This window comes from Larus michahellis, chromosome 6 (genome assembly GCF_964199755.1).
Source record: "Larus michahellis chromosome 6, bLarMic1.1, whole genome shotgun sequence".
Lineage (NCBI taxonomy): Eukaryota > Metazoa > Chordata > Aves > Charadriiformes > Laridae > Larus > Larus michahellis.
This window is the reverse complement of record NC_133901.1, coordinates 64,652,133-64,677,961: the sequence shown is the minus strand read 5'-3', so window position 1 is coordinate 64,677,961 and position 25,829 is coordinate 64,652,133. Positions and strand designations below refer to the sequence as shown.

The following is a 25,829-nucleotide window of genomic DNA, read 5'->3' as shown; positions in this document are numbered from 1 at the left end:
AAATAAAAGGAAAAAAAACGACAAAAAAACATGATAGGTGAAAACGAAACACACAAGGCCTTAATTCAGTGAGTAATACTTCAGATAACTTAGTAACAAAGGGCAGGAGTCCTCTCATTGCGGTCAAGAGAAATAATCCCATGCTTTAAATTAGCTACATACCCATACACCTCGCTGACATTTTCCACCCACTCTTGCTTGGAGGGAGGAGCACTAGAACTTTACTATCCCCTCTTACTTGCCCACTCTGTCTTTTGCTGGAGGTTAGCTCAGCAACACGATGAGACATATGGTCTTCTCCTAGCAGTCTGGTTTATTGGCACAAAATTTGCACCGTCGACGACACTTCCACATACCAGACTATGACTGGGCCAGGTGAGGTGGACACGCGCTTCTCTCTGCTAACGCCTAGCACAGTCCTAGGAAATCATAGCTAGTAAATACAGAAATTAAAGCCAGTAATCTCTCTGTGTAGGAGCAGCAGTGGGGTGAAATTAATCACCTGGAGAAGAAATCAACAGAGTCTGCCAGTGCCCTTTGTCAAATCAAGAGTATAAAGTAAGAAGCAGCTGTACACAAAGCAATGCAGCAAAGCAGCGGCCAGGTTTAAAGCAGCCTGGATAACACGTTACTGAAAGAGCAATCTGCGTAGCAAAGATTACAGAGAATTAATCTTGTTTTCTAAATATATTTATTGTTTGTACACAATGTTCCATTTAGACTGGGAATGTGTACTATGTACCTGCAGAACTTGAAACAGTTTTGTTGACCCCTCGGAAAGCCAGCCGCGGGAAATGATTTAACATGAACATTCCACCCACAAAAGAATAAGTTATGCTAAGGATTTACGGCAATTCAATATAAACAAAACAAAACACTGCCTTTTGAAGGGCATCATTGAAGACTATCTTTTCAGCTGCTGAAATGAAAATAAATGCCTTTTTTCACATCAGCATACAGTAACAACCTCTCATGCATTTCCACATAAAAGCTTCTTAAGCTTTGAAATGATGTATTTAAGCTAATTGTTTTATTTGCTAAAAGAAACAGAAAAGGTAGTAAAAATTATGTCCTTTCTCTGTAGCTTTTCTCCATTAGAGTACTTAATGTATTTTCTTACATGATTACCTAAAATGAGTTCATCTATTTCAAAAATGTAACAACTGAAATATGCGTTTACCTCTTGCCATTCCTTTTCTACCCCCCTCCTTTTAAGCTGTAAAATCATGTTCTGATGCCGTTAAAACTAGCGTGACATCTGTGAGACGATGTATTTTGTTTTTAATGCATGCACTCAGCTGCAGATTTGACTTTGAAGTACTTAATTCTGAACTATCTAAAATAATCCTGTGTCCCAGAGAAATGGCACTAAAGCATTCAGAACTGCACCTTTCCTATGGAAGGGTCAGGGTAAGAAACGGACCAGACACACTTGATCCTTTTGAGTTCTACTTTGTCACCAGCTTTCCTGTCCCCCCAGAAAACTACACAGCATTTTTGCTCCACACTATCCCAAGGCCAACACGTACCTGGAAAGGAATTCAAAAGAGAGGATGAGAGAGTCCTAGGATGAAGTGCCTCCACGAGTAGAAAAGTTAATGGGATGCAAAGTGGACAGGCCAGGCACAGAGCTGTCACTTAAGATGAGTACATGAAGGCTGCTTTGTGTTTATACTACAAATTCCATGGCCTCATTTCTCGTCCTACTCATTCCCAGTTACTGTTAACTTCTGGGCCAAGCCACACAAGCCCTTTTACAGCCCAGAGTTTGAGCATAGGATTGTCTCAGCATCCACCACAGACACAGCAATGTGACATGGAAAAATCAGGGAGAGGCTGACGCTTTGATTTAACCCCACTTTTTTGAACTAGAGGTGAGGAGGGAAGAGGATTAAAGTCCAAGACATTCACACCCATAACAAAAACGTTAGGCTTTTCTCAGGCAGCGATGCTAATACCTTCTCTGAGACATGGCAGTGTCTCCAACAGTTCCCCAAAAACAGAACTGGAAAAAAATATGGTTTTCTTATTGCAATAATAGTCCATTTTTTGTCCTGAGCACTGAAACCATCCGCTCCCAATTACCAACTTCTTGCTTTGCCAGTTAAACACCTATACAACCTTAGCAGTTGATCTCAGAGACAGTAAGAAAAGATGTGCCATCCCATCACCCAGAGTGGAGACGTAAGCATCCAGATGATAAACCTGCTTGTTTGACATCCTCTTAAGTATTGGTGATTTACTTAATCAGGTCTCACAAAGAAGCAAATTAAACCCATAGCTATTAGAAACAATGACTGCTTTTTAATAGGGACAGTAATTTTGCCCAGGCTGGCTGAACCCAGTCACTGTCTCTACAGCGTCCCTCTGGTTGTACGTATTGTAGTCACGCTCTCACGTACACACACACACACTCTGGCTTTGTCTCTCTGAGCCCTAATAATAAAATTAATAGTGTTGCCAACCGATTCCTTGACTCTGCCAAGCAAACAGGATGACCCTAGCCATTAAAGTCTCAGAGCCATTCATGCCCAGCATAGCAACTTCACCACCTATTACACTAAAAAATAAAATCCTAAGGTATCTCAAGATTTGGAGAGTTATTCAAAGTTTGACTTTATTTTCTTCTAATAAACATATAAATCAAAACCAGAACTGCACAGTAAGATGCTAAATGCTTAGTTATTGATGAAGACACTCCTAGAATATTTTGCTAATGGCTCAGACTTGATTAATATATATAAAAAAAAGATCCTATTGATTTTGCTTAAAAAACATTTTAAAAGTGCTCAACGTGCTGGCAGCAGAAATATATTATGAAGTGCACAGAAAAACTACCATTTAAATAAGGAAGAAAGAGAGCCAGCCAGGCAGAGACATTAGAAGCAAACAAATCATGAAGCCCTTGTCAATCTCCTTGAAGCAGCACCAGCACTGGACGCAGACTCAGGACCAGAGCAGGATAGCGCACTACTGGGGACTAAAGATCCCAAGGCCAAATTCAAGACAGACAATATTCAGCTCAAAAAAGCAAGACACTCTTTTCTACCAGGACTTTCATCGCGAACAATGCTCATTAAAATGAGGCAAATCTTTCAGTCTGTGTCACGGATATATTTTAAATGGTAATTCACAAAGACATGCATATTTTCTGGCCAGAGTAGCATAAAATTCCTATTAACTACCGTTTGTCTCAGCAGGGCACTTGGTAGTAACGCTTCTACTAGTCTCAGAAATATTGTATAGACACTTTTCCCCTCACTCTAAATAGCCCTTAATGTTGAGAAACCATGATTGTCAGTAATCAAGATCCAGGATCACAGGATATTTTGTTCTGGAAAAAACCTACATTTTTCTGAGGATATGGCACAGTTCTGAAGTCTGGTATCTCAGGGACGTGCATGTTAATAAGAATAAAGAAGTTAAAATAAGTATTTCCCTACGTTCCCATGGGAACACAACACTTACTTCCAGATCTAGATAATTTCAAGATACTGGGTTAAACACTTATTAAAACATATCTAAAAAAGCCATTCCTAGATTTTTCAGTGGCTTCCTGGTTACTTTCCATCGGGACTAATGGCTCAAGGGGCAGAGACCCATTAAAACAGAGGGGCACCTGGGAAAGAGCACCCAGGAAAGACACTGGGAAGCAGCCAGAGGGGTCTGAATGTTTGAAAAACTAGCACAGCTTTTTAGGGCTGGAATGGGGCTGACACTCATCAGTGGTAATAAAACAAGCCTTTGTTGTGTAATTTGTTCACGACTTTATGCATTCTTTACACTGTGTCTTCCAGGAAGAGCTATCTGCTGTTTTGCGTGCTCTCCAGCCATTTACCACTACAGACAGACGCCCTCACTACTCAACTTGTAAGCGACATAGCTTCTGTAGTTCAATACAAGTTATGTGGGGAGAAATTCGTTATTAATTTGAGATAAAGAAGTTCTGCCTTTATTTCTGAATGTGACAGAACCTAGTGTTGGGGAAGATGAGAGGAATCCCAGGAAAAAAGAAGTCTAGTTAGGGCCGGTGTAAGTCTGTCTACTGGCTGCAGAGGAATAAAAGCATTGTAGGAAGGTGCATTTGTAAACTGAAAGATACCTCCAGTTTAGAAACACTATCTACGCACCTTATGCAGATTCCTGCACGTGTTCAACAGCATTATGTTTAATGAATATATATAATGAATATATATAATGAATTGCATTATTATTACACAGCTACACCTCTCCCTATGCTTTCCATATGCATTAGGATTTAGAGTCTAAACCAGAACTTGTTGATGTCAATCGGAGGCTTTCTTTTGATTGCCATGTCATTTCTCTTGAGTGACTAGGCTATGGAACAGATCCTGTCTTCTCAGGATCACAGATCCGTTATCAGCAACTACAACGGACCAGTTGCAAGCTAACCTAAAAGCTGATGAAAATATAATTCTCCATTTGAAATTAAAAGTATCAGGAGGTCTTACATGGAATAGCAAGAGAGCCATGGTGAGCATTAAACAAACAGATGAGATAAAAAATGTGCTAGACACTTATAACACTGTATACAAATGTACCCTATTAATAGAAAGATTTCTCAACTGCACTAATTTTTGAAGAAACAAATCCCTGTAGATGAAGCAAGCAGACTAACAGAATTATATCTACAAGGCTATTTTTAAAAAATCAGAAAGATAAATAAAATGAGAACTTAATCTAGAAGACCGCTGGGATAACATAAATTAGGTTCTTGGAAAAACAGAGATTTAGACAATAAGAGAAGCTGTGTTTCAATCAAAGTCTTTGATAATTCAAGATAAGTATACTGGAAAATGACATTTTCTGCTTTATTTGATTTCTTTAGAAAATAATCTCTTTCTTCTCTGTTCCTATCCAAAGCACCAAAAAACCACAACCTGAAAAGAAACAACTAAAATCTCCCACTGTTCTCTTACTGAACACAAGTCTTTTCTCCCATCTCTGAAATCAAAATTTCTAGCAACGCTTACTTCATCCATATTGTACATTGAATGTGCTGCTGCTACAGTGCTCTAATATTTCAATTTGCTTGTGATATTTTCAGTGTTTCCTTTAAGTTCTTTATAAGAATATACAAAAGAAAAGTAACTAACTATTTACTGAACAATAAAGCATAAACTCTATCCTCTCTCTAAACAAAAGCTTCATTAATTTTGCATAGACTTCAGTTTCTTATTCTATAGAAAACAAAAAACCACTACAGATGTCTGGAAAGGTATCCTGCAATGAGAAACTTCAGGTATTTATTTCATTTCTTCGGTTGAAAGTAAGGCTGGGAACTTGCTCATGTCATTTAACACCAGCACACAGAGAAACTACTTTTTGTAAGGTGCAGACAAAGACAGAAAATGCAGCATGTGGAGATTCAAGTCAAGTTCGGAACAAAACACAACTACTTCTAAGCAATAGAGGTAATTAGCTACAAAGATAACTTACCATGGAAAGTAGCAAGTCCATTAACACAGAGTATTAAATCAAATTTTCATGTCTTTCTGTAAATGTTACACCCTAATATAAGCACCACCTCTTGGCTGTACAGCATTCAGTCACTCAGAGTAAGACAGTCAAATCCCTGTACTCCAGAACCAAAACCCAAATGCGCAGGAGTTGTACAAAGCCACAGCAGGCCACTTGGCCAGCAGCAGCATAAAACCGTAACAGCAGCCAGTCCGTTCCTCTTTGGTGACATTTCAGTGACAATTTGAAAAGCAGGACTTTTTCTCAGATATCATTCACATGCTTAAACTACTCCTCATGTTCCTCATTATGACAAGAGATAAAGAGAGCCACTACTAACTTGTATGGAGAGACACAGGGAAGTCTTTTTAGGATAGTCCATTACATACATGGAAACAAACTACAGTGCTTTTTTGCATTCTCAAACCACTGTCTTTTTGTCATTTTGACAATCCCAAGGGAAGCAGTGGTGAGAAATAATCAGTGCAATCAAATTCTGCTGACTACATGAGCTGTAGAACAGGCCCTCACTGCCCCAGTGAATTAAAATGGCTTCAGTGAGGATCCTTGATGGTGGATCCCTCTGTTGCCCATACAACTTCTAGTCAGGACCAGATCAGTAAAAGCCCAGAAGCACATCAACCTTCTACCCAATCCATGGGAGAAAGCTCAAGCAATACACACAGATGGTGAAAGTAATTCCATGAAGGGCACAACAGTTAACTACGCTTTAAATCATGGGTGGTCACCAACCAGGACATTGTACCAGAATAAGACTTGTACACCTGTAATGACAGCTGCACTCTTCAGACCATTTGTTATCAGTTATCTTTGGGGATTGTTTATACTTAAAACTATTCACTTACACTGATATTTCAGACTTAACGTAAAACATTACCATCTGCATTTAATGCACTCTGGATAACGTCTGACTGAAAGAACAATCTGCATAGGAAAAACTACAGTAAAATGGACATATCCTGAAATGGATTTCAAGAAAGCAAATTGCTACATCACATTCTTGTATCCTTCAAGCTATGATAGTCTTGTCACCATGGTATTTCGGGGTTTGATTACCAGCTATAAAGAAAAAAAAGATTTTTTTTTGAGCACATTTATCAAACCTTAATGTTTATTATTTTTTATTGAGGAGTTAGCAACAACAGCTGTATTGCACCCAGTAAGTTCTTTAAAAGTTTATGAAGATTTGACATCAGTGGCAGACCCATTTACAGTGTGCAAGAAGGAAAATAAACAGATCAGAAAACAGCAAGCACTGGATATTTTCAGTGCATGTTCCAACCCCAGAAAACAAAAGAACCGTTTTTCTTGCACTGCAGTTTGTCATCCTCCCAGTACAGACTTGTAAATTTACACAGGAGGCAAGACAATCCCAATCCAATCTTAAAATGTCTCAATCATTCAGTCTTTTTCCTTGGCTCAACTTATCACTTATCTTCACAGCTCACAGCAGTTTCACCAGGATGCTCTGTCTTCAATTTTTTATGAGATGGCTCATCCGGGAGAAGAGACGTGCAATGCTCTAAGGATCGTGCAATTTCATCAATTGTCCATTTGTCTTCATGAAGGGCATGCTCCTCTAGTGTAAATGGCCCTTGTTTGGTTCGGGTCAGCTCTTGCATAGTGGCACAGGTAGAGAGTTCTACAGTAAAGGAGAAAAGAGGATTTAGAAAAAGTGCATTATCAAGTTTAACTATTTGCAATTCACTTAAAATGTATTTTCACATGCAGCTTTCTACGTTATTCTGCTTTATTTGAGAAGGAAGCTCATGAAGATTTATCACTCATTTGTATCTTCTTAAATTTGAGCCAAGGAATTCCTTTGATTTCAATAGATCTCCAGTGTTGTAAACAGTTCAAAATCTGACAGAAAATTGTGAAAAGGTTTTCCAGATTGAAATCAGAATGAAAAGAGAGGAAATAATGACAAAAGACGTAAGCAGAACATTCTGTATTCACAAATGACTCAGAAAACCACGCACTATTTTTCCACAGACTTTGAGACCTTATCACTTCTTGCTTTCAAGAAGGATTTTTGATATTTTTACCCTATGCTGCCTATCAGGATTATATAAACTAAGATAAGGAAAAATAAAGAATATAAACAAATGCTCTGTTATGTTAAATAAATACCAGTAGGACAGAATTACATAATGAGGGGCTACAACACAAAACAGCAACCAGACCTGACTTGTAAGCGCACAGGTATAATAAAATATTCTCTCCCATTCTTTCTGATGCAGGAAGATTTTTACTACATTTTCTATTTTTGAAAAGAAACTAGCTGAGGACATACTTCATCTTGGTTTGTCATTATAGGACTAAACATAAGCCAATATGCTCAGAAGGCAGTAACAGAAAGAGAATCTTTGACTGCCTAAGCACAAATAACAACATTGAAATTCATAGGGTTATCCCACATCACTTGCTTTCTCGATCTGTGAATGTATCATTTAAAAAAAAAAATTTGAAATGGATTATCTGTTCTCCATCATGCAGTTTGATAGATATAGAGAGCAAGACAAATAACCCTGTGGGAAAGCAAAACCATTCACAGTTCAGGTAAAGGAGAAAGAAAACACTAGAAAAATCATCACAAATGTAGAAGTCTTTCCAGCAGATAGGGTTTATTATGTGCATGGTAATGTTCTGTGCAATCTGTTTTCAAAATGTGATGAAAAATGTTTAAAAAGACAGTATCTTTCTTCTTCTTCTCATCCTTAATCTGAGTTAGCTTTAACATATGGAGGAGGAAAAAAAAAAATCCCCACCTTGCCTTGTATTATTTTGCTCAGTGATATTACTCGCTCCATTTTTAGCCCCCAGCCCCCAAGGTCCTCTGGCAATTATTTAGCCTTCGTTCCCCCACGCTCCCAAGGAAAATACCTTGGTATATAAAAACAAGTGATAGCCCTACAATTCTGCAAAATAACACACAGGTCTATTTACTGGAGATACACAAAATGACAAAATTTTTCCATAACCAGACACATTCATTCCTTAAACTGACATGGTTTTTTTCATGCCTACCTTTGCCAATGTCACTGACCAGGCTCCTGACATAAAAGCCACCACCACATTCAACATCTGGAATGTTAATAGTGACATGGTAAATTGCCAGTGCAACGTGAAATCTACTTTACATAGAAACCATGCCCCCACATAAATGTAAAAATGTGCTAAGCAAACAACCCAGTGATAAAATATTTATAGGATGCAACATCAATTATTCATCCTGTAACATATGTGTGGGTGAGATTGCTAAACTAGACAGGAGGGGAAGCAAATACAATGGCAACTGAACTAACTCACTAGAAATGAAGTACTTGCTGTCGTATGTTAACAAATGCTTCGGTCCTATTCATTTTAAAGGTTTCAGAAAGTTTCATATTTCTAATAATGAAAACAAGTTATTTCAAGTATAGTCTAAATTGACTATCAGCGCTTTTAACGTACTGCACACAGGCAGCTCTAATAAAATTTTAAAATTTACCTCTGACTTTCCCTGCTCTCTCAGCCCTTCCCTTCCCCCTCTGCCAGTGATCAGCTGCTAGTCATCCAACCATAAAGTAAGGGCTGAAGTAACACAGCACGGAGTTCTGTCACTCATACCTGCTCCTCATCTAACATCTGGCCCATCAGATGACTATGGGTCAACTAGGTAGCTGATCAATGCAACGCATTATCTTGACCTCACAGCAGCATCAAACATTTACAACAGTCTTTTTGGTTTATTTATTAATGTGCTTCTTAATGTACTACCCAGGTTTCTTCATGTATGACGGAAGGAAGGATAACCAAGAAAGAGGCCTGGCAGTAACAGATACTGGTCCTCGCTGTGCCCTGGGAATGATGCCAGCAGGTCTGGGCATCTGGATAAAAGAATGGGCAAAGCAAAGTAAGCAGACCTGAGAAAGGAGGAGTGAGCTGGAGGTTGCGAAATCATGGACAGATGCAAATAATCCCCTGACCAGTCTCTCAGAATTTTCCCTCACAGAAAGATTACATATAATCAGCTTAACTTAAAACCAAAATACGGCACTTTTACTGCGAAGTGAAAGTCTCTGCACATGGGCTCACACCAAAATAAGTAGCTGAGGGAAATGAAACCCATTTCACTATCTTATTCCCATTCTGAGAGTAAATAAGCACTAACATGCTGGGAGCATCACTCTATGTAATAATCTTTTGCCTTTACCCAGTGTGAACAGTGGTGGCTGGAACTGCTGGAGAGAGAGGCTGTACACTCTTACTCGCCGAGCAGGCTTTGCTTCGACTGCTTCTCCTCTCTTCATCAGAGTTGATAGCCTTTCTCCATCCTTCTTCAAAGCAGAATAGCTGATCAGATAGAGCATGAAAATGTGTGTCATACGGTTGTAATAGAACAAGCTTCCCATCCTCCAGATCCTGTTAATATTGTACTAGAGTAGTGTACATTTCACCCTTCTAATCCTCTCCAAGCGCTCACCAAAAAAAAAACTTCCGTTAAGTGCGTCTGAAATCTCTTAGACACAGAAAATCATCTCATTTGCCAGTAGCTATGTAAACTGGAAAAGAGAGAGTCTTGTATTTATCTCTTGCTGTACAGATTTAAAAGTGTTTCATCACTCAGTTTGTAGTTTATGAAAACAAAGAGTTCCTATAAAGGGTACAACACTTGTAGATGCCTCTAACATGCTTTCTCTCAGAAGTCTGCAGGGCACACTCTGCTTCAGTGCTATGTTGAGCCAAGCACTGGGAACTGCTCAGGAAACTACTGTAATCCTGCCTTGTACCTTTACCCATCTCACAACAGCAACTGCCAAGTTATGTAGCCCCGTTCTAGGGGGGGTTTGGGGACCACTATAGAACAAAAAAAAATTAATTTCACTGATTACATGAAACTTTATCCAAAGCTCCAACTTTGGTCTTGACAGAAAAATGACCATAGAAAAATCAAAAAAGATCTTGCTCAAATTATCAGAGGGTAATTTGAAACAAGTCACATGAAGCATAATGCCTACTGAATTACTGACCTTACAGGGCTCACATTGGAACCACAGTAACCGACCCATTGCAAATGCAAAGGAAAGCATGTTAGCTTAAATCACCATAAAAGCCATCTGTCGCAAGCTAAGTGCTTACACATTGCCAGCTACTATGGCTCACCTGACTAGAAGAAATTTGCTACGCTACGGAAGCTCAGTCACTAATCACTCATTCATACTCTAAGTTTTCAGAAAACTAATTCAAAGTCATTTAAAACACTTCCGCACAGATGTCAGTGAGCCTCTCCTTACCCTACAACTATAAATTAAAGACTCAAAGCTTTGCTTTCTAATTGGAAGACAGGATAGACGTCACCAGCCCTGCAAAGCTGTTTAAGACTGCTTTGCTACTTTACATTTACCATAAAAAAACCACAGACTACAGGTTACCATTTGTGCTTGACATTCAAATGGGCATGACCTGCAGTTGCAAACGTTAAACTCCTAAGCCTGCCTTTCCTCTATCCTCTTGCCAAAATGTGTCTTTTTATTTCTGAGAGAACTGACTTCTGTTGGCAAGTCCTGAGAGCGGAACCCAACTGCCAAGAGTGTCTGAATATTGTGGAACTTACAGTGGAGGAACCTGCATTATGTCCCCTGTGAACTTTTGCAGCACGTTTTCAAGATCTCCTTTTGTTATCTGGTCTGTAGAAAGAAGAGAGTAAGTACGTTAGCATTGATTATTGACATGGCACTAATGGCATCAATCATGTTCTGCAAACAGAAACAAAAAAGAGGCCCCTCTTGTCTGAATTTAGATTGGTTGAAAAATACCAAAGAAACGAGATAAAAGACAGAATGTAGGTAGGAGTATGAATTATCACAAAAAGACTGGAACAAACTGTCCAAGGTGATTAAGACAGTCTGGACGCTTTCAGAAGGGCAAAAATCCCAATATACACAGTTTTCTTTCGTAATTTTTCTCTCTTGGAACTGCAAATTCATTTTTCTTGGGAATTCTGAAAAGAACTACGAAATTTGTCCTATTCTAATTTTTGTTAAAGGACCAAAAAGAATAAAAAGCTCATCTAACCTTGTCAACTTCTCTTTAAGAGTATCTAAGTGGGAGAAAAAACCACAACTGATTATTAGAGAGCGAAAGCATTGTGGCTTTTTTTTTCTAGTGAAGAAAAAGACTGCACCTGGAACAACACATCACATTTCCGTATCAAACAACTAACCTGCAAACGCACACCAGGGTATTGTTATATATTAAGTAAGGCAATTTTACTGAAGAAATCCTGTAAAAGAAAGATATCTGCTTTAGGCAATCTACTCTCTTTTAAGAGTACACATACACATCTGTCCCACTTTTATTAGAAGGCTATAACTTAAGTAGCTGATTGCATTGGTCCTTTGAAATACTATTCAATACAGGTGACATTCATCTGACATTCATCTCTAATTTGTTTAGAGAGTACAAACGTAAGATCTTTAATCACAGTGCACTTCAGTGCATTTCTACTGTCTAGGACTTGACTAGTCCTGTTTCTCATAAGTTATATGCAATTAGTGTCACCCTGCTAAGTCAACAGCATCCTGGAACGTAAACCAACCAAATTTATTATTGAGCTTTCATTATGTTTTAGAACGGAGCTTTACTTACAAACCTTACAAAACAGTTGTACTTTATGCTTTAAGTAAAAAAAGAGGAGGTTCCTTTCCACAGCAGCTTTGGAAGATGGCAATGTGGTACCTCACTTCTGTAAAGCACATCAAGAGCAGATGCTGTCCCTGGGCCCCAACAGCTGTCTCAAGAAGTGTCAATTAACAGCAAGGTTGCAAGGCACAAGTGTCAGTTAGGGATGCTGAGACCAATGTACATCAGAATACAGCGTAGGAACAACAAAATCAATTGTATAGTAAGTCTGGATCTTCTTCTGAAGCGCTTCTTACATGGTTATTTCAATCTTCTGTTTGTATTCCTCTAGTTCAGCAACATGTCACAACAAAACTACAGGGCAGAAAGTTAGCATGACCCAGCTCTATGCCAGTGATTCTGGCAGCCTTTTTGTGAACCCTAGGTTGCTTCAGGCTAGAATTTAGTATTTAAGATTTAAGCGTAAGTGTCACTTGGGGTTCTCTTTCAGTTTTCACCCTGTAAACTGCTTTTGTGGCTAGGGCATTTAATGAGACACCTGAGTTCAGTTCCTGCTCTGATCTCATATTCCCCTGATGGAGAGGTTACATCCAGCCTCTGAGGAAATCACTTATGCTACAGGCAATCTCTATTTCAGGAAAAAAAAATAATCCCCCCATATGAGGAATGATGTAATAAGCCATTAACAAACAAAGTTGTATGGTGTGGTATCAAAGTAAATATTTACAGCTGATCTTGCTAAGATCTAGAATAAATCATATTTGCCTTCTACGACACATCGTGGCACAAGCTGGCTAGTATTACATTCTGAAAACCTAAAACCATGCGCTGTGCTTTTTCCGCCCCCCCAGCATACACTGTCTTTCTGTATTGGATTCTTTCCCTCTCCCAGAACAACACACAAGCTGGTGGAGCTTCCGTCCAGCTCTCAGTCATAAAGAATGCACCATTAGTCTCATCTCAAACAAACAGTTTCACTATGTCTGAGCTCTGTATTTGTCCCAGGCATCAGTTTGGACTCGTGGCCCTGCAGAGCACACAGCCCACATTGGGAACCAGCTCCTTCACCACCTTTCAGCTCCCACAGTCATTACAACCACAGCATAGGTAGCGGGGAACACAGACCTGCTGCCTAGGAGAAATGTCTCCCTTCAGGCCCTCGGCTCACCCATCTCCCTCCCCTGGCTATGGGCTTGGGTTTAGTAGGTTAACAGCTTGTCTGGTCAGCAAGTTTGGACTCAACCCTTCATACAGCATGAAATACAGACACATCCATAAAGGCTAATTAGCATCAACCAAACCCAAAACTTTCCCCACTTGACTTCCCTTCTCCACTCCCTGGAAGCAAGGGGTTGAGAGACGTTTCTGTGAGACACATCTATCGCTGCCCTTGCTACCAAGTGTTAGCCTATTCCTCCCAATATCCCCATTGGAAATACCAAATATCCTTATCCGCCGTATCGCGGACCGTGAGTTTTTGCTAGAAGCTGGACTTAAACTGCAGCTCTGTGTCCTTCCAGGGAGGGGTGTGGAGGCTGCTACCCTGCTTCACAGTGAGGATTGCTGAGGTTTGGACTGTGGGATAATTGCATCCAGTCCCTAGCAATAACAACAGCCTTAGCTTAGAACAAAATGATTGTATCTGCTCTGTGAGTACGTTATTTAGAATACATTCAATTCAACGCTGTTTTCTAAATTTCTTCCTATGTCCTTAGACAAACAGTGGGGTTATGTGATCTCTGCACAGGCTATGCGTCTTCCCATGGACTATTGCTTACGATTCCATCAGCACCTCAAAGCACCCCAAACTTCAGTTCTCTGATGTTTCTAAAAACATTGAAAATGAGCCTGTTAGCTTCCAATATGAAAATTTAAAAAACAGTTGTGCTTCTCAACACTGGTGACTGTTGATCAATTTTCCTGCGATAATCATAAAGGAAGTTAATTAGTTACCAAACCAAAAGGTGCCAATTGTGCCACAACCTCAAGAAGCCTCCACTGAAGGGTGATACTGCCCTGTACTCGTTAACAAACTACACCAAAACAGAACACAAGAATTATCCACAACAGCCCAACAGAACTATAGCAGATGACCTCGACTCAATCTGACCCAGCACAATTATTTGCAAACAGGCAAGTAGAATGCTGAAAGGACTACTTTTTTCAAATTATTCAGATGGCTCTATTAAACAAGTGTTTCAGCATAATCAGCAGAGACCTGCAGAAAAGCCTCATTAATTTTGTTCTCCATGTCTGTATATAGTCTGTAGGCAGCCAGGAGGAAGTGGGTTTCAGAATGCACATTCCTACACATAGTTACAAACATTAAAAAAAGGGCAACAAACATTAACATTCCCAAGAAACCGTCAGAGGAATGCTAAATGCTACTTGCTTCCAAAGTCAGCATCTGATAGCCTGGGGGCAGTATGAAGCCACAACCTAATTTCATGTGGAAATGCAAACTCTTCTGCTAAGAAACAAACTAAAAACCATGAGAAGTTCAGGAGGGATTAAACGCAAGGAGCTCTCATCAATACATCCTTTCATTGCGACTAACTGTAATAAACAACAGTTTGCTTTCTAAACTGCTGTCCAGGGACAGTTTGAGGACTAAAATGTAACACATTCTTATAGTTAATATAGCAGGCAACTTTCTGCAGACACTTTCCTCTTGTGGTCCAGTGGAGTCATTCAAGAAGAGTTTTATGTGTCTTGCAAACTGTTTTAGTGCCCTTTCTCTGTACTAAGGCCCAGTCCTGTATGCTGCTGACAGTGCAGGATTTATATACCCTAGCAGATGGTCTGCTTCTCCCGAGATCCTTGTAAGTGTCAAAGGAAAGCTGAAATTCAGCTCAAATATCTGGTTTGCCTGTTCTCGGAGTACCAATTAGAGTTAGGGATTAGGGATGGTGGGCCACTCAGAGAATCCTGCAGAAAACCATGCTGCTTTGGAGAAGACACTGGAAAAGGTGAGAAATACTTGCTTTATTAGAACAGGAAGAAGGAAGGAAATACAAAATATTTAGGTAGTATGGAAAAAAAGGAGTGTGCATGTTCTCTTTTTCTTCTTTCTGAAGAATTCAAATCCAACTGATTTGCACCAACATGGAAACCAATTTCACAAGCATTTCCTTCAGCCGTCAGCTTCAGCAAAAGGAAACTTTGTCCAGCACCCAAAACTGCCCTGCCCCAGCAATGCCAATACTGCTTTTCATGTGACCACATGATGAACTGGATCATGCAACTGATCGCAGTTTAAAAAGATAAGCAACTCAAAAGATAGGGGGTATTTTTAACTCAAATCAGTTCCCCAAGCACACAGTCTAACAGAAAGCTAAACCACCATAACAGAGGAGGTGGTGCAGAGGTGGGAACTACTATAAGAAGAGCTGCCAGTGAAAGAAAAGCACACGAAAACAACACCTTAAATTCTGTCTCCAGCAAATAATACAAAACAAAAAAGCAAACCCAGTGTTCTAAGAAATAGATAATTTTTTTTAAGTGACCACAGGAGTTGCACGTACTTGAAATGATATTTCACAATTCATATGTGAGCAAGTATCTACCATGAATGCTACTCAGTGCAGCTGAAGCACAACATACCACTTTCTAAGAGGTATATGTAAAAACAAAGAAAGTTTTCTCTCCAGCCACCATGAAGCATTGGCAACTCTAACACCATGTGGATGCTCAGTCCTTCAGAAACTTAGAGCCTTAGAACTTGATCCTGAAGGAGAAGCATATGATCCAATGTCTCTGAATAACATCACCTAGTAAATAATACTATTTAGAATGATCCATCAGGTTACTGCAGACAAGAAATTCACACTTGCCTGTCTCATACAAAAAGGAAAACTCCAAAAGAACGGAGACTGGGGGTGGAATCCAGGCTACCTTTTTCAGCATGCTATTAAAAAAAAAGATAATTTACTTTATGTACCTATTACCAGGTACCACAAACAGTGTGGGACCTGTGAGAGTTGTTAAGCAAGCAGTTACCTATTGTGTTCTTTTCTTTTTTCCCCAGGTTGTGAAAGAACTAATGGCAAATACATTTGGTGCGTCCCTGATTAGTCCCACATTGTTTCTAAGACGCCCTGGGTACTGTGGAATGTCCACTTCAACAAAGCCACGGGATTAATTCTGAAGCCTTAAATGCTTGCACTGTGCTCTGTGGGTCAGAAAAGTTCATTATTAAAGTGGCTAGGACACAGACTGCAAGCAAAAGCAAGATTTGGTAGGTGAATATATGTAGAAAATAGTTTATGCTAGCCTCATTTTAGGTTGAGCAGTCTGTAGTTAAGGGGGCATCCCAGAGGGAAGATCTAAGTACTTTATTCCTCCACTGGCCTTGAAGGGTGTTATTAAAAGAGCTCTCATGGGACTATACACTGAAAGAGGAAAATTTTACTGGACACAGCACGTCATTTGTCAGCCTGTCAAAGATTTAAAAGGACACAGTCCTGCCCAATTCTATTTTCTCCTTCCTAATCTAATGCTTGGGTGTTTTTTTTCCAACAGAAATGAACACTTGCACTGGACATAATTGCATGAAGCTGGTTTGAATTATATGAGCACTGAAGTTGAAGATGAAATAATCTTAGTTTGATTTCACATTTAAATTTAGTTTACAGGGTCCCAAACATCTCTTCCGCTTTTCTATGATAGAGACTATTTATGCCTTCAAATTACATGAAGTATACAGATACATCTACACTTACCATAAGGTTTTTCTTCAGTTACTTTTCCTGTAGCATCTAATGTATCAGTCGCTTTGCCCAGTAGTCCAATGGCAGTGTACTTCTGGGAAGGAAAAAGAGAGATTAGTAAGTCAGGTCTTCAAGGTTGTTTCTTTTTTTTTTTTTTTTCTTTTTTTTTTTTTAAATAAAGACTGCAAGTACCAAGTACTTCAAATAGGGGCAGGAAGGATACTATCTGAGTAGTCAATCCAGCAACCTTTTGGTAAGTAAAGATGAAAAGACATGTAACTAAACAAAAATTAAATTCTGCATTACATGTGCCTATGATTTCAGTTTTAGAAACGCCATGAAGCAGCAACATGGAATCTAACTTTTTTACCATAAATACATCAATACCATAAAGACAATAATAGGGTGGTAAAATCAAAGTCTCCATGGGGTGTCATATCTCACTGTTGAAGCACGGCACATAAAGTACCTTTCACACACAATCTTTCTGTTCCCTCACAATTTAACAAAAAATAAAAAACCGAAAACCACAAAGACCTTTACTTCTGAAGGCAAAACACCCACTTCCAAGGCAAAAAATTACAATATTTCTGCTATGAAATGTAGTGATATTGTAGTGAATGTAGTGAATTGGGGTTGTTTAGCCTGGAGAAGAGGAGGCTGAGGGGAGACCTTATCACCCTCTACAACTACCTGAAAGGAGGTTGTAGAGAGATGGGGGCTGACCTCTTCTCCCTGGTGACAAGTGATAGGACGAGGGGAAACGGGTTCAAGTTACGTCAGGGGAGGTTTAGATTAGATATTAGGAGACATTTTTTCACTGAAAGGGTTATTAAACATTGGAATAGGTTGCCCAGGGAGGTGGTGGATTCACCATCTCTGGAGGTGTTTAAAAAAAGAGTAGATGGGGCACTGAGGGACATGGTTTAGAAGTGGCTCTTGTCAGGGTAGGCTAAAGGTTGGACTCGATGATCTTAAAGGTCCCTTCCAACCTCAACAATTCTATGATTCTATGATATGCAAGAGCCTAAAGCTAGAGTTTTGAATATGTGGAATCTGGTAAGGACCTTGTGAGCAGCACAAGGAGTGCAAGGCCACCGAGTGACATGGGTTCTCCAAATATTTCTGTTTCAGGGTTTTTCCTTTCAGTTCTTCTCTAAAGAAATCTTCAGTGTATGTGTTTGTAGCTTGCAAGAAGGAATTAACCTGTTCCGACGCCAGAGTACTTCTTGTCCTTATTGCATTTCACCTAATGTCCTTCTTTTCCACGTTTTCACCCTAAGCACTGCCAGGCTGTGGGCACACAGCAGAATCTGCTGGAGCTGAAAGAAGGCTTCCCGTGAACCAGCTGCCCCATGTCTTTTCACAAGGCTGCCAACGCATGAAGACTCACCCTGTAACATGAGTTTGGGTCAAGTTTGGAGATACCTTCAGGTATTAAAATCTGCAGTTTGACCCACTGCCTATCCCATTCCATTACATTTCCCTCAGCACCGTTTTAAGTGCAGGGGCCTTCAAAGTAAAGCCTAGGAGAGAAAAACCAAGGTGTTCCACAGGCCTAATTCCCAGTAGGGTTTCGATGAACTTACTCCCAACTGAGCTACTACAAATTTGAACCAAGTTGTAAAAGGATGTTATCTTCTACAAGTTAGTTGACCAAATTCAACTGGAACACATCCAAAAAGGTATAAGCACTAAAATTTTACTCTTTGATGCGATGCATCCTTTTTCAAGTACTTGTGAAATACAAACAAGCTCAAGTAATAATAGTGTAGGCATATAAATCACACCTACAAAACGGGACTACTAAGACACGCCTTGATTTTGTTCCATGTGACAACCTGCCACTTGAATATATTTCTTCAAGCAACTGCCATGAAATGGAAGCAGCAGGAATAGTCAGACAAAAGGCAGTGCAGACTTTAATATAAAAATAGCCGTATTCTTTGCTTACCACATTTAGGCAACCTTTTTCCTAAGTACTGCAGATGTCTGAATCCCCTGACAACTCTGCAAAATTAGGCATTTTAAAATCAAATTCTTGAAGTTTGGAATGCATGGAAAAAATGAAAGGAAGAATGGATGAAGGCTGCCCCACAACAAATATTTAAATAAACTTTAAAGTATATTATCTGCTTTTAGGACCATAAAATTGCCTGCTTTCTGAGACATTTAATGATCTAGTTCTTAATATTTAATAGCATAGCTAGGAAGAGACACTATTCAGCAACTATTCTAGAGGTTAATAAAAACATGTGAGCAGATCTTCATAATTCTTGCATGAAGAATGATCTTAGCAGGTCAGTAAAACTCTAAATCTGAAAGTTTGAACCCTCACGCACTGTCTTCAGGTATTTCCAAATCAAAGTATTGATACTACTTCAGTTTGAATTAGTTTCTTCCTCTTAATTCTGGTTTTGGCTATCTTGCTTCAGGCCGTCTGTTACAATAACATGTTATATTTGACCTCCTGGCAACAGAAGGACAATATTATCTGTTTAAATGTAAACATAAAGTGTATGAACAATACAATCTAAATCTCAACACTTGACTTCCCCTTTGATTTCTCCAAAAAGGGCAAAAAGCCATACAATTTGTAAAAACTAGTCACAAATCCCCACTCCTTACCGGAGCCTTTAAAGAGTCACAAAAGACTCAAGCCAGCAATGCAATAATCCACAAAGAAGGTTATAATAGGTCAGGAAATTAAGAATTACAGTTGGTTTATGATCAGTCTCTGGAGTGCCCTTGGGTATCTATAATTATATATCATAATTCTTACTAGCCACTTAATAGGGTTTACTTCCCCTTTGTTAGCGTGCAGGACCTGGAGCTTGTAGAAGATAACATAAGAGTTCAGACTTCATCTGTTGTTCCTCTTTTTTTGTGTCAAAATTCAGCATTAAGTCTCCTTAGACACTAACTCACACTGCCCTCAGAAGCACCCAATGGATTCTGAGTCATTTAATAAGTCTTTGGTGACCTTTTCTCACCTGTGTTGGCAATCATTTATTTCTTCCAGTTTTATAAAATACATCTAGGGGCATTCTTCCCATACTCTTAAATTACAAATCACTGCAGCAACACAGACAGCAACTGCTCACAACCATGCTGCCTTCAACCCACTCAACCTGAAACAAAAAAAGCAAGGTAGTAGGTGTTGCAGGCAGTGGAAAAGCCTAGCTAGTGCACACTGTGACAGGAAACATCCCTGTATCAGCAGCTCATCAGAGAATGCTCTGCCAATCAATAGCCCCTATGTCCTTGCCCCCTACTCCTCTCAAGAGGCCAGGGCCCAAACCATTTAAAGATTAAAAGCAGGCCCTCAGTTTCCCTATGGGATTCCACAACACGCAAGTGTAGCGCATTAAAAGCTAAGATCAAGCATTCCCAGTCACAACGTACAAGCACTGCAGCATCGTGCGTTAATTCCAACTTCCAATGGTGGTCTGCATGGTCCCAAAGCAGAGCCTCACAATTGTACAACAGCACAACGACCCTGAGGGCACAGAGACCTTCCCCAAACTATCCTCCATTAGAGAATGGTTATATCTCTCAGCCATCTAGAAAAACATTTGCTTGACGTTAATGCCAACTGCAACAAAAGGCAGCAAAGTGATCAGAAGCCCTCAAGTATAAGCGACTCTTTCATTCACACTAGTGAGGAAACAGCCTTAAGAAGACGCTTTACAGTGACAAACCACTGGACTGTCAAAGATGATGTAATGTGAAAACTCTGCCACACAGACTGAGGGACACAGTGGATATTTGTCCTGGTTACCTCGACAAGACCAGAAAGACGGGGAAGTGCCTCAGCAGACATACATTTACTACCATACCCATGACTAGAATGGAACATGCCATAAGAGCCAGGACTGGAGAAAAAACAGGATGACACGAGCCCTTAAGAAACAAATTACAAACCCTCTAATAAATCTGACAGATCTCGAGGAGAGGAATTTCGAGAGTCACAACCGCAGGGCACAGTCAAAATTCTCACAAACAATAAACCATATGATGTTTACAATAACATTTTCGTATGAGAATAGCTATCACTTTTTTTTTTTCATTTCATATCCAATTTCAGAGAAATCCTTATACTAACAGAAAGGGAAAGTATATCCATAAAAAGAGAGAAAAAGGCTTTATCAGTTTACATATTTGACTGTGAAAGGAGGAAGAGGAGGAGAAGGAAGAAGAATCCCCTCCCGTAAGAGGGGCTGTACAGCCAGCATAGCTATTAGCTGCACAGCCCACCCGGGGGGGCTCCTGGAGGCTGAAGCCCCTGGGCTGACTGCCAAGCATGTCTGCCCCACTTAGCGGTGCAAATGCCAGACAGACCATGGCACGGAGCTTCTCAGTTTTAACTGTTAATATATCAAAGTTTTTTTTTGGAAAGAAGCCAGACTTGAAATCTTAAATTATAGCATGTTTTAAAAGCTTTTTAAAACATGGAGAAGCAACACTTTAGAACAGCTAGACAGAAACACGAGTAATTATGAAATAAGGTCACTAGTAGCTGTCAGGAAGATTTTAAGATGGCTCCCACTTCAAGAATTTCCCGGGCAAGCAAGCTCTCTGGAAGAGGCAGTTCATAAGAGTTCATCCAAGGATGACCCATTTTCTAATCACAGCAGCAACCGAACACAGAAGTGTAAAAGGAAAATAAATAAATAAAGGCTACAGTTCCCTGTGAAAGAGACTGAAAGCTGGGCAAGAGAAGCCATATTTGATAGAAACAGAAAGTCAATTTATATAAACTGATGTCTGCCTGTGGCTGACAAGTTTGAGAGAACATAAACCAAACCAACCAAACAAAAAACAAGTGCTCTAGAAAATCTGAAGGAAATCAGAGTAAGCACACAGCAGGCACGTCCTGATCAGAATTAGTGCTCCTGTGCCTGACCCACTCAGTCTGTACGCCTGGTGCCAGCACTCACATTTTCGTAGACTTAGGCCACTGAGATAGCCAAGAGGCCTTAAGCTCAGTTTTAGAGTGACATTCAGTTTGTGTGTGATGATTTCTAAAGTACAACTAAGGTGCTCTGGATTTAATATTTACATAACTTATATTTGCTGTTTATATAACATTAGCAGGTACCAGTGGCTTCCAGTATGCTAATCATCCACCAAACCAGAGTACACGAGGTAGACAAACAAACTGGAAAAAAACCCGAGGGTGGTTGCCATAGTTTCAATTATTTTCCAAAACAAAGCACTCTCACTAAGCAGATTCCAATATATTAAAAACACAGAGCCCTAATCTCTTAAAAGCAGGTTGCACAGAGACAAAATAAAGACTACAGGATGAGGGAGGAGCTCTGTATTTTACAACAGAGCAAATTTGAAGTTATCAAAAACCAAACATGTCCTCTTAATATACACAAACATTACAACTCCTCTCCTCTACCACTCATTTTTTATTCCTAAAAGAAAAAGCTGACTTTGTGCTAAACCTGCACTAAATTTTATTTACTGCTAGATACTGTAATTGTACTGTCATTGCTGAAGAACTATCTGATCTTTACTCTCAGACTAACCGGATTTTCTGACCTCTTATGTCAGCTTATTAAAAAAGTTCAAACGTACGGGGTGACAAGATTTTCAATGTGAAGGACTAAAACCACCTGAAATGGGGGAACCCACAGAAGGTACTTTATCTGCAGTTCAGAGGAGCCTTAAGGTGGTAGCTTAAAACTGTAGCAAGTTTAAATTTTGGTGTGGGAGGGCAGGAAAGAGGGCAGGAGGGGGAACAATGCCAACAGGAACAGTAGGTCACCCCAGATAGCACCATGGCCCCACATCACTTATAAATGCAATCCAGGCTCACAACATCCAAGAGGGGATGCAGGCTAAAGTGCCAAAGTGGCTGCTTGTAATCCACGGTCTCTTTATGCAGACCTTTCTGACACTCACCAAAATGTCTCAGATGATTGGCTCTAAAATTTCACCTTCAGCTTCAATACCTGTTTCCTCATTCTGTCTTCTAGTACCCACACCACAGATTATACAAAATAAACAAAGATGACCTTCAGTTTCTACCTGAGAAGCAGCGTTTCAAGGAAATTCATAATTGTCTGCCCAAAAATATAAGACAGTTCCTTCCAGAGGGGTAAGAGTTCATAGGTACATACAAATGCACAGATAAAATTGAATGCATGAAAGCCCTTAGGTGAATTCAAAGACACTGCTAAGGCTAAGATGCAGTAAAGTCTAAAAGGCAGTGCTAAGAGCTTCTCCAAATTACTAGAAAGGAACACTACAGAAAACAATGCAGAATGACTAGTCAGTTAACATATTTTCTTTCCTGTGATTTTTTTAAGAAAGAGAAAAAAGTCTTGCCACATTGCAGTTGCAATTTTTTTTTAATGAATGCTAGCAAGAACTGTACATGTAGCACAGACATATACACAATTATAGAAAGGTCAAGAGGAAAGAAGGCAACACTGACCTCGTGAATGGAAGAACAGAAATATCACACTATAGCGTGCTCTTAAAATATTCTGCATTTTTGGAGGAAAGAGCTTCTGCAGCACAATAGGTGCAGTCTCCTCAAGATTTTCAACAGTTTATAAAAAGTGTGAATATTAATAGAGCATGAAGCTGTGCTATTAATAGATTAGGCCTCTAGGGTGAGCATAAAAGAGACTTGAGCAATACACAGCATGTAAAGCCAGCTTACTAATGGTACCACTGCAGGAAAATGTATATCTATACTATTTAACAGCTTCTACAACTTTGTTTTGGAGATACTGGGCAGGGCAGGAAAGGCAAATCAGCCTCTTCTCTTCTTATGATTTGTTACCAAAATAGCAGGTTAATAAATGTATCATATGTTTTCCAGTAACAGGTAATTAAAGATGTCGATTGTGTGTAACATGTAAGAGGCACATTTAAGACCATTTTATCCAGCTAAAGACTTCAGCCCTTCCTGATTCCTGCAGCCTCCACTGCGCGGGCTTAACATTCTCTCACTGCATCTTGTTTTGTACAGACACCACTTCAAGTTTTGATAACACCTTCTACACATTCTCAAAACACTTCAAAACCAACATCCTTCATGCATTTCCCCAGCCTTCCTTTTATATAAGCATTTTCCTTGTGACAAAATAAGGAAGACAACCATACTTTCATAAACTGACACTGATCTCTAGTTAGTATCTTGAGGCATTCAGGAAACAAGAAATTTGTTGTCACTAATGTGAAATAATACACACAGGATAGAATGCTAAGTTCTATGCTAAGTTTGCATAAACACGATAAACCAACATCCTCTGCTCTGGAAAGAGGTCACAGCAACACAATACAAAGTTCTGGTTCTGCGAAAACTTTCTCAGGTGTCAGTAGTGTTCAAAGAAAAAAGCAAACTATTATAGCGGTACTTGGATGTAGCTGTTACAGGCTACAGACATAAGTAGGGCAAGTTTTATTAATAACTTGACATCTTTGCACTGTATTGTGCAAACATATAAGGAACTACTCCTTGAATGTTTGCACAATGCCGTAACAAATACCATGCAACAGAAATGTCAAGACTTCTCTGTCCTATACCTATATTTCAGGAATGTAATATACTTCATCTAATGCACAAAATGGCAAATAAATGGGTGAAATTAAGCAACCACTGCATGTCAGGAAGAATTCACCCAGCCAGTCTACAACGGCTGAAACGCATCCATCTGCCCGTGGGTTAACAACTCTCATAAAACAATCACTCCATCTCTGATCTGAAAGTCCTGCTCCTCAAGGGAAACCCTATAAAACACCTTTCAAAACAGGCCTGGGAACTAAAATTCATAACTCCACTGGGTTCAGAAAAAAAAACCACATGGGCTCAATAGAGATACTGGATTTATGGCACACTATAGTGTTACCTCACACTAACCCCTTCACATGCCACAATGTATAATCTACCAGGCTCTCTCTTTCCCCTAGGAGATAACCTTATCATCGCTTTTTTTCCTCTCCTACCTCCCTTGTAAGGAAACAATAATTTCTTTGGGCTTGAACAGAGGCAAAGTAATGACATTTTGTGTAGCTACAATCCATTTTGCTTAAATGAGCAGGTCACATACTGCACTTTTTTTTGTTACCTCTCCCATCTCAATAGAAATAGAAACTCCGTCAGACCCTTGGTTATTGTGGATGGGATACCATAAACAAAGAGGTGTGACAATGTAAAAGGGCATGAACCACAAAGTGAAAAATGAGAAGGTGTTGCAGATGAAAAATTTCCTAGGGGAAGAGTTAAAGAGCAAACAAACCGCTTTTACTTGGATTCCTCCAAGACGAATATAGACAGTGGGATATGGTAATACTGCAGTTTGGAAGAAAAAGCCCAAGTAAAACCACAGATGAACAAAAGCAAGATGGGATCTGAAGAATCATCAAGCAAGCAGTAACAGCCCCCCTCGCCTTGTGACTGGAAGCTCGGCTGATTGGTTGTGAACAAAACCTTGCCACCCTACGCAGGAGATAAATTGTTTTCTTACTCTATTTTATTAAAGCAGGTAATGAAATGTAGCCCATCTGTGTGGAACAGTCTTGGGGTCTTACCTATAGCTGCTTGCCCATCCAGAATTGTTGCTATAACACGCTTACAAGCATTAACTACTTTTTCTTTCAGAAATGGTCTAAAAGGTATCTACTTCACTAAACAAATCTGAAATACACTTATTTTTAAAGATCCATGGCTTCTATTTTAGACCTGAGAAAGGGCTTGTATATCCAAATGCCTAGTTTTCTGTAATATAACAATTAGTCTAACAAAAAGTATTACTATTACCCACAAATCTTACCCTTCCAAGAGAATGCTAAAATTATCAGAATGTGAAAAAGGAAACAGAACACAACACGATGCACTGCATGAATAAGTAGTTTTCGTTTTACTAGCTCCAAAAGAAAGCAAGATGAAGCAAAGAGCTCAGCTGGTGATACTGTAAAGAAATTTTTAAGATTAAAAGTAAGAGCACACACCACCAAGAGGATCCT

At 39.5% G+C, this 25,829-nt stretch overlaps 1 protein-coding gene across 3 annotated transcripts in view; it reads right to left on the bottom strand.

The window, feature by feature from the left end:
* Positions 1-5,243: 5,243 nt before the first annotated feature.
* Positions 5,244-25,829, bottom strand: part of TRUB1 (TruB pseudouridine synthase family member 1) — a 33,389-nt gene continuing 12,803 nt past the window's right edge. Inside the window, exons 4-8 of one of the 3 annotated variants that reach the window (XM_074591933.1) lie at positions 16,851-16,932; positions 11,102-11,174; positions 9,701-9,840; positions 8,533-8,589; positions 5,244-7,144 (exon numbers count right to left, since the gene is read on the bottom strand). In XM_074591933.1, coding sequence (XP_074448034.1) covers positions 6,930-7,144; positions 8,533-8,589; positions 9,701-9,840; positions 11,102-11,174; positions 16,851-16,932 — 567 coding nt within the window. In that variant the 3' untranslated portion in view covers positions 5,244-6,929. The remainder of the gene's footprint in view (positions 7,145-8,532; positions 8,590-9,700; positions 9,841-11,101; positions 11,175-16,850; positions 16,933-25,829) is intronic. The other 2 variants (XM_074591935.1, XM_074591934.1) reach the window with 2 other exon arrangements.